Source organism: Oreochromis niloticus, linkage group LG13 (genome assembly GCF_001858045.2).
Source record: "Oreochromis niloticus isolate F11D_XX linkage group LG13, O_niloticus_UMD_NMBU, whole genome shotgun sequence".
Taxonomy (NCBI): Eukaryota; Metazoa; Chordata; class Actinopteri; order Cichliformes; family Cichlidae; genus Oreochromis; species Oreochromis niloticus.
In genome coordinates this window covers 12,881,644-12,901,674 of record NC_031978.2, presented here as the reverse complement: position 1 = coordinate 12,901,674, position 20,031 = coordinate 12,881,644, and the positions used below count along the sequence as shown (strand labels likewise).

At 37.2% G+C, this 20,031-nt stretch overlaps 1 protein-coding gene across 6 annotated transcripts in view; it reads right to left on the bottom strand.

Moving 5' to 3' along the window:
• Window positions 1–3,946: 3,946 nt before the first annotated feature.
• The window catches only part of ryr2b (ryanodine receptor 2b (cardiac)), an 84,791-nt gene continuing 68,706 nt past the window's right edge, over window positions 3,947–20,031 (bottom strand). For 2 of the 6 annotated variants that reach the window (XM_013271750.3, XM_019366887.2), the window contains exons 96-105: window positions 18,405–18,541; window positions 17,485–17,545; window positions 16,995–17,141; window positions 16,654–16,788; window positions 15,495–15,651; window positions 15,311–15,375; window positions 10,596–10,696; window positions 8,605–8,656; window positions 6,009–6,098; window positions 3,947–5,432 (exon numbers count right to left, since the gene is read on the bottom strand). In XM_013271750.3, the coding sequence (XP_013127204.1) occupies window positions 5,325–5,432; window positions 6,009–6,098; window positions 8,605–8,656; window positions 10,596–10,696; window positions 15,311–15,375; window positions 15,495–15,651; window positions 16,654–16,788; window positions 16,995–17,141; window positions 17,485–17,545; window positions 18,405–18,541 (1,053 nt within the window). In that variant the 3' untranslated portion in view covers window positions 3,947–5,324. Of the gene's footprint in view, window positions 5,433–5,559; window positions 6,099–8,604; window positions 8,657–10,595; window positions 10,697–15,310; window positions 15,376–15,494; window positions 15,652–16,653; window positions 16,789–16,994; window positions 17,142–17,256; window positions 17,325–17,484; window positions 17,546–18,404; window positions 18,542–20,031 lie in introns of those variants that run through there. The other 4 variants (XR_003213509.1, XM_019366890.2, XM_019366891.2 and 1 more) reach the window with 4 other exon arrangements.

Sequence of the window (20,031 nt, the reverse complement as noted above, 5' to 3'; positions counted from 1 at the left end):
AATGCAACATCTGTGTGTGCTTTTTTTAACAAAGACAAGTTGTTTCAAAATAGCCCATTTTATCTGAAACACATCATTGGATCATTTTTGGATATGCACAAGTTTGTTTTGCTACAGTTACACAACCTGGTGGTTTAATTAACAAAAACCTGAGTGAGTCAACATGTGCCATTAGGCTGTGTTTTGGTGCAGCACTTTTCAGTTCAGAGGTTGTCTTGATGACTTCAAATAGCTGTAAATATTTATTTGACTGAAGGAGAAGTTATTTCTTAGAGTCAAGATTCTGTGAATAGCAGATATTAGTGATAACGAGACACAAATTGGTGTGACAGCACTGGCATGGGGAAAAAATGTAAAGAAGAAAATATCCGATACTACTGGGTTTGTCTATAAGAGCTGTGCTTATCTAAAGTCTCTATCCCTAAAAGAAAACAAACAAAAAAACAACCCTTATTGTCTATGCATGGCCCAAACTCAACCCTTGCCTCTCCCTAAGAAGCCCTCATCCACAGCACAGCAGCAGCCAGGCATCAAGTGATTTCCAAACTTACCAGTAAAAAGGGACTGAACAAAGAAAGCCACTATGGAAGAGTGTCTAGTGATGTCAGCATAAAAAAAATAGATAATAGCTTATGTTTATCTAAAAAGCTCTCAAATAAACATCGAACAGCCATCTCATAAGAGTTATTTGAGAGGATGAAAGTGGCTGTTTCTATCTCAAAAATATGCAATTTAAACACATACAACAGATTTGGTCCTAAAACTAAATAAACATATTTAGAGTTTTAGGACTTAAATAAACATGTAAAAAAAAAAAAAAATAAGAGGACTGTCGTGTATTACAATAAATAAGAGAATTGCAACACACATTGTGTGTGAAACAGTTGCAGATAAGAGCTCCAAAAATGAAATCAGAGGCAGTAACACACACACACAAAAAAGAGTCACATCTCATATTTAATTCAGGGTTCTTGGCCTCAGGTATGAGTAAATTCACAGCTCCACTCTCTCCCCCACTTTCTTTTCTCTTGTCATCTTTTATTGATTTATAACTCTCAGATTACATCTCCATGATATATCTGGGTGCAGAGGCACCACATCCCAAACCAGTATCTGAGGCAACATTCAGAATAATCCAGCCTCATACCTCAGATTCATATCATATCATTTTACAATGTTTTATGAATACATTTTTGTTACATGCCAACCTTAAACCATCTGGTCAGGAGACTCCTGTTGGCTGCACATACTGAACCAGAATGTCTTTGAATTATGCAAACCTGAAGGCTATGCATAATAGATCCATACCATTGATTTCATGCCCTAAATTTTTCTAAAAATGTCATGAGGTCAGATTAATATTAATATTATTTCTATGTCACTGACAGACCCATTGGCTTTGTTATGTGCTGTATGACACCAGCGACAGCTGCTTTCAATTTTTATTATGCGGCAAAAATATAGATGTGCTCTTTTAGCAGACAAAGGGTGACTGAACATAGGAAGACAATTCATGCACTTAAGGCTCAGCTTACTGTATATACTCGAGCATACGTGAACAGTTACAAGCTTCAGTAGAGCTTGACAACATGTTAAAAAAAAAAAAAAGCAAACGCAATATTAGCAGGAAGAGAGATAACTGAGCATGTTGTCCCCTCTGCAGGTAGAAGCTGCTTCAACTCTGTTATGCTCCAAATAAAAAAAGTAACAACTCTTTTACTGCTGGCACATTTTGGTCTGACAGAAATTCATGAAGTTACCAAAAAGTTTCAGTTTGCGCCTTCAAATTAAAAAAAAAAAAAAAACTATTGTGGAAAGGAAATGACTTTCCCTAGTCCATGACGTAAATCTCAAAAAGTGTATGTAACTGTCTGGTAGTCAATACTCTGCAAAAGTCTCAAGCTACCCCTCATTTCCTTTATATCTTGCTAGTAAAATGGGAAATAGGTGCAGTGGCAAGTGCAAACATACAGTTAGGTCCATATATATTTGGACACCGACAAGTTTTTTCTTTACCCGTTTACTGAAATATATTCCAATTATAGTAATGTAATGGATATGGAAGTAATGTGTAGACCATCAGCTTAGATTTGAAGGTATGCATATTTAAATTGGATGAAAGGTCTAGGAGTTTCAGCTGCTCACACATGTTCCACCTTCTTTTTAAAAGGACCAAAAGGCTGACTCAAAGGCGATTTCATGGGCAGGTGTGGGCAGTTCCCTAGTTATGTCATTATCAGTTAAGCAGATAAAAGGCCTGGAGTTCATTTGAGGTATGTTTCTTGCATTTGGAAGATTTTGCTGTGAACAGACAACATGCGGTCAAAGGAGCTCGCCATGCAGGTGAATCAAGCTGTCTTTCAGCTGCGAAAACCAAAAAAACCCATATGCGGAATTGATGCATCGGAGTTTTTTTTTTTATTATTATTTAAAAGATTTTTAGTAATGTACAGAACCAATATGAGAAAAAAAAAAGTTGTCTCTTACTTATGGAGCCAATTAAAAATGCAAAAACATTATATAAGGCAAAAATAGCTCAAAAGACAATATTTGGTATCCACCTTTTAACACAGCCTGAGCTTACTTAGGCAAGCTTTCCAGTAATTTATTTAAGTAGTCTACAGGAATAACTGAAGGAAATCCACAGCTAGTCTTTGGATATTGGTTGCCTTATCCAGAAATTCTGACAATCTGAACTAGAAATTTCAAATTTACAGTCACCGCTCCGTAAAACCTATTGCATCCGATTTTCAGTCTAGTTCATGTACAATTTGACATACCTTAGCCCCATTACCCTTCCTATAGAAAGGCACCTCAACAGCCACCCTTCCACTGAGACCATTTCTGATCAACTGAAGGGTCAGATGCATCTCTATGTCCCTGTGTCAGGTCTTTGCTGGATTTTTTCATGACGTGACATTCAGCTAGTGTTCATCTGGTTATTACCATGTATTACCATTTTCATACAAAAATGGTAATACAGTTTTGTATCTGCATGGGTAATCCAACTATATCAAGTTAGTTTCAAGTTCGTTCTCAGTGAAGTACCTGAGTTTTGTCGTGTAATGCCACAGGACAAGTATACTACTGTTCATTCAATGTAGACTCTAAATTATGCTCCATAACCTAAACTGCATCCAGACCTGAAAGACCTGGCATTACTCAACCACAGGATGGAAAGATTAAAGACTAGAAGGGGAAGCTTGGCCGCTCCAAAAAAACATCCATCTTATCCACAATATCTTTTAATCAGGGAGATGTGGCAATTATACAATAAACAGTATGTTTAATCTGCGTTGTTTTGGTGGAATCAGACTCCCTCCTTCAAGTACACGGTGTACTAGTAAATCAAGTGTTGGAAGGTTTCTTATGAAATTGGACCTCATGTCTCCTGCAAATCTGTGGCGTGAAAGAGGAGTTGGATGTCTGTGGGTTTGGTGTTTAGACGGCATGATTGATTTTTATACTCACTAGAAGAGGGTATCTTTCCAAATTAAATAAGCTTTTGATTAGAGGTTTTTTCCACATTCCTCGACCTCTGGTCTTTGGCTAATGTGGCAACAGATTGAATAAGTTCAGTCTTCCTGTAGTGTAGAAGAAGTGACATGATCTTAAAGACCCCCCTCACCTTGTTAAAATGTCAATATGGTGTTTGCGTCTGTTGCTAGAAGACATATCTTGGGGGGCATTTACACCATGGATGTGTCTGAATCAAACATATGGATTCAGACAGCCAGGATTTCCAAAAGAACAAACCTAACGAACATGTCACATTTCTTTATATTTAAAATACCAACACGTTATCAGCTGCTTGATGAATTCAAGATTAGAATTCTTACCCTGTACAGTTCACTCTTCTTCAAAATCAGATCTTCTGTTTCTATCACGTATTTGTCAAACATTACAACACGCCATCGAGAAGCACCAAATTACAGTTTTGAGCAGATTCTTGTAAGCAGTAAGCATTGTTTAATACATAACATCACCAGTCACAGCCAGTTGTGGTATGATGTTCAATGGTGGTCCATAGAATCTGTTACAAAGTAATCATCAGAACATCAATAACAGACATAGCAGCTCACGATCCATCACAATTCACAGATTACTGTAATGTGTGAGGTAAAGAAAGAAAGTGACAAGTTCTGATACCATCGGTTGGCTGCACTGTACAAACTAATGACATTTGTAATTTATTGAGAAGTCAAACAATCATATCCAGGACAAAATGATCATATCTACCAAAAAATGAAAGTGTTTCAGTTCAGGAATATTACAACTACATGGTCAGCAGTAACCATGGCTATAAAAAAAAAAAGCATGAAAATAGAGCGTGACGCAGAATTGGCCAGCACCGGGATATTCACGTTGTGCACATAAAGGTTGTGCTGTGAAAAGAATCCATAAAACTAAAAAGCAACCTTTACAACACTGCATGCAAGTTTGAATGAGAATTCTGATTTACAGCAGCAATTCTTGTGAAACGTGGATGGACGGACGCTGGTCTTCCATGGCATAAACTCATCAGTCTTTTGATTGATGAGATTATGTTAATAATTTGAACAAAATTAATGCAATTGTCTTTTTTTTTATACATCTGACTGATGTATTTGTGCACAGAGAGCCCCACAGCATCCACTACATGGCCAGACTACAACTCACACTTGAGTCATTTCTATATATCTACAGTTACATGGACATTCTGTCACAGTTGTTGCATGTTGAACTTTCCTGTTTCCCCTCACATTCATCCCTTTGCTTTAATCCCTGGCTCTTCCAAGTTACATTTTAAAGTATCATTGAGCAAGATACTGAACCGTAAGTTGTCCTCAATGCATTGGGGCCTGAGTGTGTAAATGTTAAGCTTAAAATTTCTTAGAGACGGAAAAATGTATATGTGTTTAGAAAAGAAACCATTTGCAACTGTTGTTCGTTTTTAACAAATTAAAATTAATTAATGAATTAAATTATAAATTGGGTACTTGGTAATATTTTTTGACATAAACAGCATCAGTTTCCCACCTTTTTCACAATATTTGAACAATACTGTGCCATGGTCATGGCTCAAAAACAACCTGAAACCATATCAGCGGTACATCTGTTCGACTCAGTGTGACCTTTGCATAATGAGGACAATATCTGTAGGTGGCACTCCAACTCCTGTCATCCTGTTGTTAACCTCAGCATGATGTAACAATTTAACACAACTCAGCACACTTTTTTAGTCATTGAGTTATACCCACGAACTCCCTCAGGACTTTTCAGCCATCAGAGACAGGTGTCAGAAACATTGTTTTGACCTGAATAGCGAGAGATCTGCTAGCGTGCTATACCACAGCTGACAATGATGGTGGGAAAGAGCTCGATACGAGGAATTGCAGGGGAGCAGAAGGAACGCAGGAGGGGGGAACAGCAAAGACCGGAGGGTAAGGATCCTGGAGAGATGAGCACAGCAGACAAGACAAGAGAGCCACAAGAAACAGAGGAGAGTAAAAAAAGAGCAAATGCCAGAGGGAGAGTGTTTATATGGATGTCACAGGAGGAAGGAATGGGAGGCTCTGATTAGAAAAACAAATCAATTTATTCAGAAAACACGACACACATCCAGCAAGAAAAAAATGCCTCCAACTGAATTTCGATTGCCAGCTTTGACTGTGACAGATAATGATTTATGAAACAGTAAAAAGCCACATTACTACAGATGCTGCTGTAGTCTTAACCACTCAAATGAATAGCTTCCTCCCACAGGACTGCCAATACATACATCACACACTAATGTTGTATGAGAACATAAACAAGTGGTTCTCATTCTTTTGGTTCCAATTAATTTAGTAATTTAGAAATACTTGTGTTTAAAGAGAAAAAAAAAAAAAGAACGCTGCGATCTAATATCAATACACTAGAAACACACACAGAACTCAAGGCAAATTAGCAACTCCAAAGGCATAAATCAAGACGGATTTTGTCTTGTGACACTAGGGAGGCTTTAGACCTCTCAGGTTATTTCATACCAGTTGATCCTCATATTGCTTACGGAAACAGTCTCCCACAGGAAAGAATTCCCAGCAACGCTCCTGGTACATTTTCCACACATAAGATTCCTGGCAAGGTCAACAGAGTAGCAATTTATCAAAAAGTCATTAATTTCATCATGAACACATTCTTTGACAATGAGCTAATTAGAAAAATAAAATGAAGTTAGCAGGCTCCATTTCTTTTATGTTTGCTTGTACCATGCCAGAGAAATAGATACATGCTCCATCTATGAGTACAGACATAGCCATGTACAGTAAGAGCTGTCACTGTTGGGTTTATCACCTTAGTTGGGGGAATTCCTCAACATGTTCTTCTGCCTTTGTGCCCGTGGATGTAAAGTAGGCACACTTCCATCTTCCTTGTTAGTAGCGCAAGATGGTGAAATTGAGGAACATTTTTTTTTTTTTTTTTTTGCAGAAGTCAGGGGAGGAGGAGCGCCATCTTTAGAGAAATTACCTTAAGAGACATTTCAGCTATCGGCTCCAATGGGAGTTTTACTAGATCATTTAACACCTGGGTTTTTAATGAATAGATGGATTTAGATGGGCCTAAAGATATGTTATAGCTAAAGCCAAGGTGGGAATCAAGAAAACTGCAATTGAATTAACTAAAAAAAAAAAAAAAAAACTAAAAAAAACCCCACTTTATTAATTTATCAGATAAATCTATAGATTGCTGTCAATAAAGCAACAAAGATTAATTTCCTCACTTACTGCCTCAATAATGTGCATGTCAGTAATCCATGGAGACCTGACAGGTTTGAGTCACCTGACTCATATCTAAAAACCCCAAAACAAAGGATGTGGAAAAAACAAACCCTCTCTTTGAAGTGTTTATGACTCAATGAGAGAGAGGGCATGAGGTAGGGTTATTAGGGATTTTTCCATGTACTGGGACTGAAATGTAGCCTGTTCAACTGTACAACAGGCTGTAGTAGGAGCTTCTGCTCCTTAAATAGTACATACCACAAGGGGATTGGGGGACCAGGCATTCCCGTTCAGGGGCCATGCATAACCCTTAGTTATCACTGGGGAATGGAGGATTGTACGGTCCAGCTGCAACACTTCATCTTTATGCCAGAAGAACTGCCACAGCTCCTCTACCAGCAGCTGCATCATGATTAAGAACCATGTTTTCACATTCTGGGGCCACCAGAATAACTACTAGTTTCTCCACTCTAAGTACTTTCACCCTGGCTGGGGAAAGCTTTGATTTCATGGTGGCTAAGTTCATGTGCACACTCAGGAAAATGATTGAATAGGTAACAAGAAGAAACTTTGTCTTTTATGGTAAAATCAAAACACATGAGTGTTGTTGCTTCTCTAAGGTCTGTCAATGTGAACAAAACTATAGGATGCACTACTTGCATTCTGGAGTGGTTATTTCGTTATGTGCAGAGACAAGTCTAAAATTGATCACTTTTTTTAATGTCTTCTTGGGTACTAGAAAATATTAGAAGAGAATCTCCTTGTTTTCCTTGCACTGAAGGATTCAGAAAATAGCCTGCTTTTCCAGGAGCTCTCCATGCTCATACATCAAGGGTGGAGCTGGATGTCTGTACTTAAGCATGTTAGTCTGTGTTAACCTATGACACGAGATCCCACTGACTCACCCAGCTGGTGGGAGGTGACAATTGTCCATTGCACATTTCAGGAAAGAAATCTTCTTTACCTTTGATGAGTTTACTACAATGGCCATTGGGAGCAAGAAGTTTCCACTGACCTTCTTTAGTAGATGAAGAAAATCTGAGCAAGGCTGAAAGTCATGTGCATGGTATACACTGTAGAGATGGTGCTAAGGGGGTCAGTGTGGAAAACAAGGGTGGTAAAAGAAAATCTTCAAGACTGCGCATGTGCCAGGATTTCTAATCAATAGTGACAGCTCTTAGAGGACATAGCCTACGAGAAAAAATTATTTTCCACCAAGCAGCTCCCCTTGCAAGCTATATCTGAGAAGAACAATATGCTGAAAGAATAAACCTAGTATATCTAGGAATAAGTCCCAGAACCCATTTGATTTGAAATGCCCCAAGTTCAAAATGTTTCAGGTGGATTAAATCAATGTAGTTTTCTTTGAATGTGAGCATTTGTGCCATGAAAGTGGAATATTTGCCTTTTTAAAACCTGTATCTCCTTTGTGTAACAGGTAATGTATAGTGTTACGACAAAAAGATCAGAAAATGAATCAAGTACTTGCCTATTTGAAATCTAACATTCATTTTGTTAAATGTACAGCACTAATTGCACAATGTTTTGTGCTTAAGGGGCGATGTATTCATAATGGCAATATCTGGCATGTATATTATTATAAAATATGTGTGCCAGGAGTGACAAGGCTTTTGAGAGACAGTGTGAATGCATATTCTGTCCTAGCTGAAAAGGTTATATCACAGCTCTGTCATTATCATGGTAAATGTGTGAAATAACAGGTCACTGAGACACGAAGGGAGTATTTTTGGAAAGCTATACTTTGGGATTTGATCTTGTCAAAATAGTGTAATTGTTTAGGAAATTTAAAAGTGCACATCTAGTTTTTTGGCTTGATCATGCTATAAAAAGAAGACAATTATACCTGCCCCGTGTGTTCTGTCTCATCCTTGTTAATAAGGTACATCAGAAAAAATCTGCAAAGACACAGAAGGGGGAATTATGCAACAAGTTTCAAATCTTTCAAACCACCAGTGATTTCATTTGGTTGTGTGAAATCTTAAATTAAGAAACTGTTCATGTAGTAGTCAAGTAGTAAGATTATGATGATTATGGATTTAAATTGGATTTCAAATGCAAAAATATAACCAGCAATATCAACCTGACAATCAGGTTAAAAATTACCTTTAATACTTGCAATTATTTGATGATTGACAAGCAAGAAATAATGAAATCTAATGATCCTTTGGTTTATTAAATTATGAGTAATGATGCTACAGCCTGTAGACCTTTATCAGGTGAGCCAAAAATGTCAAATGAGGCACGACTGTACATACATATTCATGAGCAAAGAAGAGTCCATCAATCAGGGGGTGCAAACACATTCTGCTAGATCCATACTAATCAGTCTCAAAAGCGCTTGCCACAGGCAATTATTGACATGGCAACAATGTACAATGCAATGACACCTTCAAAGTAACCATTTTTACTTCTAGCAGAAAAGGTTCCTCATGTTACGCTGAAAAGCAGTGAAAAAGACAAAATGATAATCACTTTCCAACCATGACAACTTAATAAGCTTGAGTGGGGTTATTGTTTTCTGCCTTTAATACCTTCTATTACACACATTTTCTTATTTTTATTAGCGTTTCAGCCTATTGTACTTATTGTGGTACTCTTGAGCATTTCGATTAGCAGTCTGTCTATGTAAATGACTATGGCTTTCCTAATGTAATAAAATTAGCTTTACATAGTAGTTTTCTTATAATATACAGATAAACTGTTCTTGGTGAATACAGAGTTTGGTCAAATGCATGTATTTTTAGTTTAGGAGGTGTATTGTTTCTTTACACATACCACAATGAAATCATTAACAAAGCACAGAGACACTTTATTAGGTATATTTTGCTAGCACCAGGTTGAACCCCCTTTTGCCTTTTTCATGGCATGAATTCAACAAGGCGCAGTCCATGGTCCAATCTGTTGCTGCAGATTTTTCAGCTGTACATTAGTAATCCAAATCTCCTCTTCCACCACATCTCAATGGTGCTCTTATGGAGATATAGTGACTGTGGAGCTATAGTGAGTACAGTAAAGAAATCTGTCTGATTTATTTGAAATGTGTGACATGGTGCATGAACTTGTTCCAAGCAGCCATCAGAAAATGTACACTGTGGTTATAAAGGGATGGCTGTGGTCAACAACACTCAAATAGACTGTGATGTTTAAATTATGTTCAGATGATACTAAGGGGCCAAAATTGTGCCAAGAAAATATTGCTCATACCACCCTGATCCATTGTTACCAGGTAGGATGTCTACATATCTGATGCTGTTAATGCCAGATTCTGATCATGCCATCTGAGTGGTTGTGTGGAAAAGCCAGGCCAGCCTGGCTCTAACGGCTGAACCAGAAAGTCATTTACTGAAAATCATCTTTCTTCTCCATTATGATGCGCCGTTTTACCTTCAGCAAGTCATTGTGACCATGTCTACATACCTAAATTCACTGAGTTGCTGAGTTGTGATTGGCTGATTAGATATTTGCATTAACAAGCAGTTGAACAGGTATACCTAACAAAGTGACCATTGAGTGTAAGTGAAAAATAGAACTTAAAGACAATGGTTTGAATCTGAATTGCAAGCTGTGGTAAACAAAGTTTTATACTTGAAAGCGAATCTTGAGAAAGGGGATGAACTTACAGCAATGATTTATGGAGACATACAGATACACAGCCAAGTGTTTTAATTTGATTTATAATGTTTGTATTTTATAACGGTTTGGTGGTGACAAAGCATGCATAAAACTTACAAATGAAAACATGACCAATCCATAAGAACTTAGTTTTAGTATTTCTAAAATTAGGTCGAGATTATAGCAAAACCAGGCTTAAAAACAGTGCTTTAATGAACTCACAGATAGTTGGCCAGGTTGTGCTCCTGAAGCGTGTGAGTCTCAAAGCCATGAGGAACTGTATCAAAGTATTCACTTCCTATTCCACATATAAAACATTTCGTCTGCAGGAAGAGAAAGTAAAATGTAATGGTTCATGAAACAGATTTGGACAAACATGATGTTCCCCAGACTAAATTAGAAAGCCTGTTGTTTTAGTGCTCTGTGATTCAAATGTGGTATTTAGCCTGCTATCACAACAATCTGACACCTTTTTTTTTTTCTTAAACAAATGCACTGAGAGGACACCCACATAAGGAAAATACTGGTAAGGACAGAAACCTAATATTCCTTTTATAAGCTACTGTGCAACACTTCGGGGATTCTGAGAGTTGATTCTGATCATCTGACCATAGCTTTCCCAGCCTTGTAAAGAAGACTGCCGTATAACGATTAAAACTCAAATGAGCCATGAGTTTAGTTTCATGATGTCATGACCACTGATTAGCGGCTGAATACACAAAGAGTTGGGGAATGGTTGCAATCGAAGCATAAAAAGATGTAGTCTTAGGGTTTTCACATAAATGCCCTCCTTGACTCCCCACTCAAACCAGTGTTCCTCCCTGTCCAGGATGTGTACATCCTTGTAACTGAAAAAGCAGTCACTAGTCAGTAGTGCTGGGCGATATGATGATAGAAAAGATGATAGAAATGTTTCTATCGTGCCATTTGTGTTCTATCGTTTCTAACCCTAATTTTATAAATTATTACATAAAATATATCATTAACCCCTTACAACCGGTCGGAGCAGGCACGCTCCGTTTATTATTTTTAAATCCCTGTAGAACTGGAACCACATAAGGTAGCGCAATAATTTGTTTTGCATATGAAACCGTAGGAGTTGTACTTACATCTTATTCCATTAGCTTGCCCTAGGTCACGGTTTTCTTCCACATATAGCTTTGCAAAAATTGCATAAAAAGCACTTCCAGCAACAAAAACATAATATTCCAGACTTGCAGCAACAAAAACATAATATTCCAGAAACAAGCTTTGCCGATCCGATCAGCTGTTCCTAACACTTCCTACTTGGAATATAAATCAGCGCGAACTATCGCATGTCCGCCATTACCTGTCCGAAACCGGAAGTGACGTCATTTTCGCGGACAATGTTTTTTACTTTCAAAGCCTATGTTAGTGTTTTTAAAAGTCATGTTTGACTTTATGCTTTTCTGTATCGTTTCTGGGATGCTTAGAAGTCAAATTACACTGTTGGAAATAGTTTATTTTGATGCACATGCTGTTTTTTTGCAAATTTACATTATAATATTTATTTTCATTTTTCCTGTAGTATATAAAAATTAGTGTATCTCAAAAATAAAACTATGAAGACACTCAAAATAAATTTCTCGTGGTTGGAAACTATTTTGTGCAACTTTCTTGTATTTACAGTTTTGAGGGATAAGCCTCTTAAATTTCTCTAACTAGAAATATTTGTAAAAAACAAAACAAAAATGATTTTAAATTTTTTTGTAGTTTATTGCACTTTTTTGCAATTTATGTAGTTACTATGGACTTAATGCATACAAATTATTAAAATTTGGGCTATAACGGTTGTATTGATGTATAGCAACTTGAAATGCTCCCACAAATGGCACTACAGCATGTAAAATGTAAAGATAAGCTCTGGCGGTCTTGGTCTCATGGTAGGTCTTAAAGAGTTAAATAGCCTGTGGCAAATATATTAGTGTTGTCTTCTCACTATACATACTCTTAACTTTATGCAAGAGAAAATAAAGTATAAAAAAAATGATATTTTTCACAAAGAAACTCCGTCTTGTGGTTTTGCAACATGGTGCTGCTTTACGTGCACCCGGATTTGCGGCATGCTTTACGGTAACTCAAAACAAAGACTGCACCCTCTCCACTCGCTGTTTACAGACTGCATACTTTTCAGATGACCACAGGTCAGGTGGTATATCGTGATATATATCGTTATCGTGATATAAAACAATTCATATCGTGATAAATATTTTTTCCATATCGCCCAACACTACTAGTCAGTAGATGTAAACAGACAGCAGAGTCCTGGCCTGATGAGTAAGGTCTTCTGTGATCTGCCATCTGCTAATCCAGTGGCTTCCTTGATATATAATGACAGTCCTCTTGTTACTTAAATGCGTACACTGTATCGTTTCATTTGTGTCAGGGGACCAGATCTTCAGGATGGACCAATTTTTGGCTTGTTTTGGGGTTTGAATGTCTCAGAGACAAATTGTTTTGAAAAAAAAAGAAGCTTTGGGAAAACCAAACAACCTGTTTGTGCCGTGACAGTGACAAAAAAGAAGCAATAACGGAATATGTGTTTTGGGTTTAATGCATTTTAGGTCATTTCTATTTATGGCAAATAATGGTGGAATGAAGCTCAACCTGATTTATCATTGCTGAGAGCAGTAGAGCTTAATGCCCGTATAATACAACATCTGGAAAAGCAGGTGTAAAATCTGTGGCACTGTTTTATATTTTGTGACACAATGACAAATAGAACATATACCGCAGAAAGAGAAACAACATATTAGACGAAGATGTCGGAAAAACTGTCACAAGCTTATACCGAATTAACACAATGTATCGCTATTTTTAACAATTTCACAGCCCCAGCTTGCATCTGTTCTATTCAGCCTTCAGCAATCTGTAAAATATTTTATTTTTGCTTGAATTCCTTCTGAATATGTTTTGCAGTCAACTGAACCACAGCTCTTACTATATTTTATGTTGTTATTGTTTTCTCTGTGAATGTGGAATGGCAGATGCTGACTTAAATGTTAATGACAACAACAACTATACGAGTACTCTTTTCAGACAGTCTGACAAAACTGGTGAGCTACTAAGTGTACTACCCTGTTTCCTCAGTCTGGTAATCAAAGGTCTAGTTTTCGATTACTTGGCTGCCTCTCCTGCACCTTTGGGCTTTTTTGCCTCCTTCTAGTGTCAGACTGTCTTTCTAACTTTATGTCTTTTTTAGGTTCTGATTCTCACGGTTTGTTAAAGCCTTTAGAGATATACCAGTGAGGGTTTTAGCCTGGCCCCCTGGTTCACTGGGTTCAGCAAAACAACCCTAATAGATAACTTTTCTTTAATTAACAAACAACGCATTTCCATTTGTTTTTCTACTCCTTCTAGCTTCTACGTATGGGCACATGAGCATGCAAACATGAGAGAAACAAGACTGAAAAATCTGTCAACAAATGCATATTTTATGAACACTTTATTATTTATTTTTTTAAAAACAACCATTTGTTTTTGTCAGACTAGGGTTTCTGTGCTGACAAGTCACTAATCATCCAAGAGAAAGAGATAATGGTACACTCTCATTAGTGCTAATGGTACGTTTGTTTCCTGTGAAACAAGCACCCACAACTGAATGTACTTCATTTATGTAATTGTATGTGTGTATGTGTGCAGTTTGTTTGCTCACACATACTTAAGTTACAGCTGAGGTCTGTACTATAAAACAGGATTTCATCTTAGGGTAACTTCAGGATTAACCTGAGTTTTCTGTACTATGAAATACTGATTCACCACCTACTGACCAATCAGTTCTTCAGAAAAAGAACTGATTTGAGGCCTGATGGATCCTTGAACATCTCTCAGACTTCTATGTACAAATGGAGGGTCTAAAGTTTTTCATAAACATCTGAAGCTGTTGTGTTAAATCAATGATCAATACAGATTATTCCTTGTAGAACTTTTTCCTTGATTTTTTCCTCTTGACTGCAAATCATTTTGAAAGAACTTTATTGTTCTATATGCTTAAAAAATACAAATCGGTCATATTTTAAACCTTATGTCAAAGTCTACATTTGAATTCTGTTTTTATATTTATTCTTTATTCTCACACCATTAAAGGATGCAGCTGAAAGAACAGAAAGTAAAACAAAAACTTTATTAAATACTAGATTACTTGTCCTAATTGTAGAGCTATTAAACTGAAAAGTCTGTCAACTTACACAGTTGGCATTTTTCCTACTTTCCTTTCTGGCTTTAAATAGGCTAGACTTTGTTAATATACTAGATCTTTTACAGTCTTCCTGTCCAAAGCACCAAAAGCATACACACATTCATGCAGCACTTCTAATACTAAACAACTGTACAGCACTTTTCCTGTCACACACACTGCTTTGTCTGCAAAAGCTCTACAAGGTTTCGTCAGTATTATTTGCTTAACCTCTTTATATTTTTTCCATATTATTGCTTTATCCTCCTTTTCAAAAACCAGCAACTCTGCTGCCAGGATACTTATCCATCCATGTTTTTGAGATGCTGCCAGTGCCACAAAGAGAGGAAACCTGAGTTAATAACCAGCTTTGTGTGACCACTTATCCTGATTGCTGATGTTAAGGTAAGTGAATCCAGGTAAAAGAAAGACACTCTAGGTATGTTGACCTCGCTTCATAGTACCAAACCCTGGTATCAAACTTAGTTAGCCACAGAAGCTGCTGCTACATAAACATGGTGCAGAGGACAATATTAAGCTTTTATAGGACATTTATATCTCACAAGGCTGGATTATGTATTTTTGGAAATCAATTTTGCTCAAAATATGGAAACAAAAGAAATGGTGGTGCATACTGCGGTATAATCCGTATAATAATAACATAAGATGTGTTTTATAAATAACAGCTATCATCAATAGAAATATACTGTGAATGTGTGAGACAGAAAGTGTCAAATCTCACCTCCATATCCTCCTTCACCTGTTCCTGTTGGTCACGAAGCTCTCCAAAGGCATCAATTATCAACCCTAAAAGCAAGAACATGACATTTTTCAGTATATTTTGATGCATGATAAATTCTTTATTTCCAGTTGAATTTAAGTTGCAAAACAAATTCACCGTGTGTGTTTGTGTGTGTGTGTCTCACCCTGGATAATGGCCAGGAGGATGACAATGACAAAGAAGAAAAACGTAATATCAAAGACAATCCGTTCCACCTCAAACTCATCTCCAGCAGGATCCTCGATCTCATCACCAATTCCACCGCCTGCACGCACTCCCACATACATGTGGAACATGTAACACTAAAAATAAAGAAATAATCAGTCTTGGTAGAATTCTATATGAGGATCAGAGCACGTCTCCCTCAATTTATTCCTCCCTTTAACAGGCTGTCTTTGGTAGTGATGTGACGTATTGAAGAATACTTTAAAAAATATTAGAAAAATTGTTTTACCAAAATCCAAGGATAATGATTGTTAATATTGAAGCTCAATAACAAATTTATTCTCTGCATTTTCATCGCTCTCTTCATGTTTGTTGCTATTGGGGAGAAAAAATATTAAACTGCCAGCACTTCTACATTTTTAAACAATAGTGTAAGTTTTGTTTCCCATCAATATTCTCAGACATTTGTTCCCCTTCGAGGAGTATAAGGCAAGACAAATTAACATTCACGTTGTCTACCAAGGGCTACACTGTGCTTTTAACTGCCAAGGACAATATTTTCCACAAGGAATTTGAACAAAATCAAAATATGAAAGATTTTTCCATACAAGTCTTCTGCTTTGGATTCATACGCTTTCATTGTACTCGTCTTTAAAATGGTATGGCAATGACTGTAGAGAGATTGATACAACAGCACAGTGAGTGAGAGTGAGGGTTTACCGTAATATTCCGCACTCCTATATTAACAGGGTTTCATTCAAATGCTATCGCTGCCCATCCGCCTGCATATGTGAGTGACAGTGGAGTCCATATTAGAATAGAGCAGGCAGTGGGGTGTTAATATTTTGAGTGGCCAAACAAAGGGCTATGCTGAGGCTTCGGGGGCTGTTTTCTCTCAAAGTGTCCATCATTTTATAGAAAGAAAAAAAAAAGGTGATGGAATAAGACATGAGGCTGTTTTCATTTGAACAATGGGGATCCCTGTCAGAACCTTCCTCTACCTCTCTCAGTGTGCAGGTAGAAAAGGAGGTGGGTGGCTGTGTTTGCGTTACAAAGATAAGCACAAAAAGATAGCGACGGTGATAAGAGGCAGATATATGTGGAGGGAGAGTGTGTGTCAATATGCACATTAAACTCACAGTAAGCATGTCATTGCACTTCATGTCTTGGATGTCCTTGTCATCACTTTTGTTGTAGAACTTTCTGAAGAAGTTGAAGGCTACAACAGTGTAGAGGTACACCACAACAGCCAAGAGGCCCACAGTAAGGACCAACTGACAAGCACACACACATAATTAGAAAATGACAGAGAGGCAGATGGGCTTTAATACACTACTTCTTTGAAAATTCTCAATATAACCTCACAAGGTGAAAGCAAACATCGCATGCATTGTAGCTGCACCCATGAACACACATGGAAACAGATGGAGAGAGAATTAAGGACAGATACACGCAGATATGCAAATGCACAAACACACACCTGTTTGCCATTATGTGTGACAGAGGAGAGGATGGTACGAAGCGTCTTAAAACCCATAGCGATATCCAAAAGGTGGGCAGCAAAGAAGAAGTTGTTATAATGTCCCAGAAACGACATGGTCATGTACCATGCCAAGTACAAGAAGGACTGTAAGCACACACACGAGCACAACCAAACATAAGAAACACAGCCAATATAGATTACAAGGACAGATAAAGAGACAAATGTGTATTTTAGATAAGCCGAATAAAAAGGATATTACCATCTCCTCCTCTGCTGTACGCCCATTTTTATCAAACAAAATCGTAGCACGGTAGAATGACAGATTAACTAAAGAGGAACAGGCCATAAAATATCGGATACGTTTTACAACCACTGCCTGGTAACATTAACCAAATGGTTAACATAAATTGCAGGATGTAACACCTTTGCTTTGGCTTATAACCAAACTGAGCAAAAGTCATAAACTATTAGATGCAATCCAACTTACATTGTCAGTGAAAACTACACCTAGTTTCCACACCTGATACTTCATGTCAATGGAGTTGCATCTGGGAAAAAAAAAAATGATATGATTAATTCATAAAAAATAATTGATAGATAATAACAAGAACAATTAAACAAGGTCAAAATGTTAGTCATTTACATCAGAGCCTTCACCTACTGTGTTTTTATATTTTTAAAAACACAGTCTCAGTTATGGGGCTTTTTCTTAGAATATTATGTTCTTCCTCAAGTACGGCATAATGTTCTAGGACCTTTTTTACCTGTTACATAACACACACACACACAGACCTACACACCTACACACACACACACACACACACACACACACACACACACACGTACACAATGTTCGCAGAACCATTATTAAAAATGGCACGGGCTATTAATAATCATTTGCCTGAAATGTTATTTTACTAACAAGGCCCACACAAGAGCCAAACATAACAGTAAATAAACCCAGACTGTTAATGTATTTCACCAGGGACCCATTTTGTAGTCCAATTCACTTCCACAGTAAAATGCATTAGAAAATGGGCTGTATTGATTTCATTATTTACATTTTTTTTTTATGTCATTCCCAGACAGCCTGTATACTAGCTATCCTCCAGATAAGTAGCTACATTATTGCGATCACTGCAAGTTTCTTTGTGTACAGCTGCCTACCTAATCCATATTATGGAGGCCTGTCAGGGAAGAATTATTTGTATTTATTAAAATGCATATACAATATAGAAAATGAGATTGTGTTCTTGCATGCATTAAACCTCTCTATAGCAGTTCCATAAATAACGATACTAAATAATTTTGTCTGAAATTGCACGCAGAGCAAAATAAATGACACATTAGACCTCAGATGTTTCCCATGAATCTTTTTAAGAATGCACAATTGCAAACTCTACTCACAGAGCACTCCAGGCAGCGTCTCTCTTGAGCCTCTTCTTTGTTTTTGTTTCAGAACTAAGGTCTAAAGTAGCCTTGTCCAGACCTAGGAGTTCACTTATCTTCTCGCAGCCATAAAAGTCACCGTACTTATCCATCACCTGAACAGGGAAGAAGACATGTTTGCATCGTGACGCAAGCAATGTGTTCTTCAGTGTATCGTCACATGAATTACACAAGACAAGATGATAAATGGTATTTGGATTAATACTGAATTCTGCATAGTCTAAGTCTAACGAAACAAAGATTGTCAGACACTTGTGTTGCAAATGTTTTGGGGGTTTTTTGTTTGGTTTTGCTTGTTTGGACAGTTGTGTTAATGACTGGTACAAACACTGGTTTTAAAGTAATCAACACATTTGTGTTGATGCAGACTTTACCATTTACCTTCCTGATAGAATGCACAGGCGTTGCATCTTGGTTCAAAAATATTAACTTAGGCTCATGACAAATACATGAGTTTCAACTTTATGTGACTGAATCTATTAAAATAAGAGCCAACTTGAGCCAAGCTTTATTATAAAGCCCATTTGCCATTACAAACGCAGGCACTCTGAAGTCTGGTAAGCAATATCACAAACCTTCTAACCATCTATTTTACTGCCATCTCTTAAAATGATGCAATCGAGGGTATTAAATGCAATGTGGGAGTGCCAGGTGTATTTAATGTAGACCAAGTGTCCATGAAGTGGCAAAAAGCCAAAACCAAAGTCAAAGTGCTTTAATGAAATTGAAAGTCAAGGCATTACTTTCCAGTCCTGACCTTTTCTTCTTTAAATGAAGGTGTTTGTGCAAAAATTACTTAATAAATGATTAATTACGCCTTGCAACTGGGTGCCTATCATAAAACTTGCGGTTTATAGGCAAGGGCCACATTGCAATGCAGAACAATTTAACAAAAAGCAAGCTTTAGTAGCAGACTACATAGTCCAAAAATGCAGACTTCAATAGGTAAACAAAAATTACAAGGAGCTCACTGAGGGTAGCAGACAGAGAACGACTCAACAAGGACAAAATGGAACACATTTCTATGCTGTATATACACAGAAGACTGACTACTCCCGAGAGAAGAGTGAAAACAATCAGGGAGTCAGGGGAAGACAGACAGGAAGCAAAACTAGCACACACAACCCTCAAAGGATAAACTCAAAACCAAATAAAACACAAATCAAAAACAGCAGCAACACTAGAACAGCACAGAAATCATGACAAGAACCAGAACTCAGGAATGTCAAACAAGAATCAGAAGAACTAAGCCACTAAGTTTAACCTAATAGGATGATATTGAAACCATAATATGAAACCAAGGCTCAAGCAAATAAGTACTAGAATATCAGTAATGCCTAACAGAAATCCAAACACAAAAACATTAAACTACAACTTAACAAAACCCTAGAGCCACAACAGTCGCTGTGAGAACCCGTCATATCATCTATTTTTTTGTTCAAATATACGCTGCCAGGAAAATGCAATATACAGTACTGCTGTGGAATAAAATCAATACTTCCAAACATCCCTTCAGAAGCTGATGAGTACTACCATAAATACTAGCTGGATGTGTCTATAAAACCATATCACCAAAACAAAACGG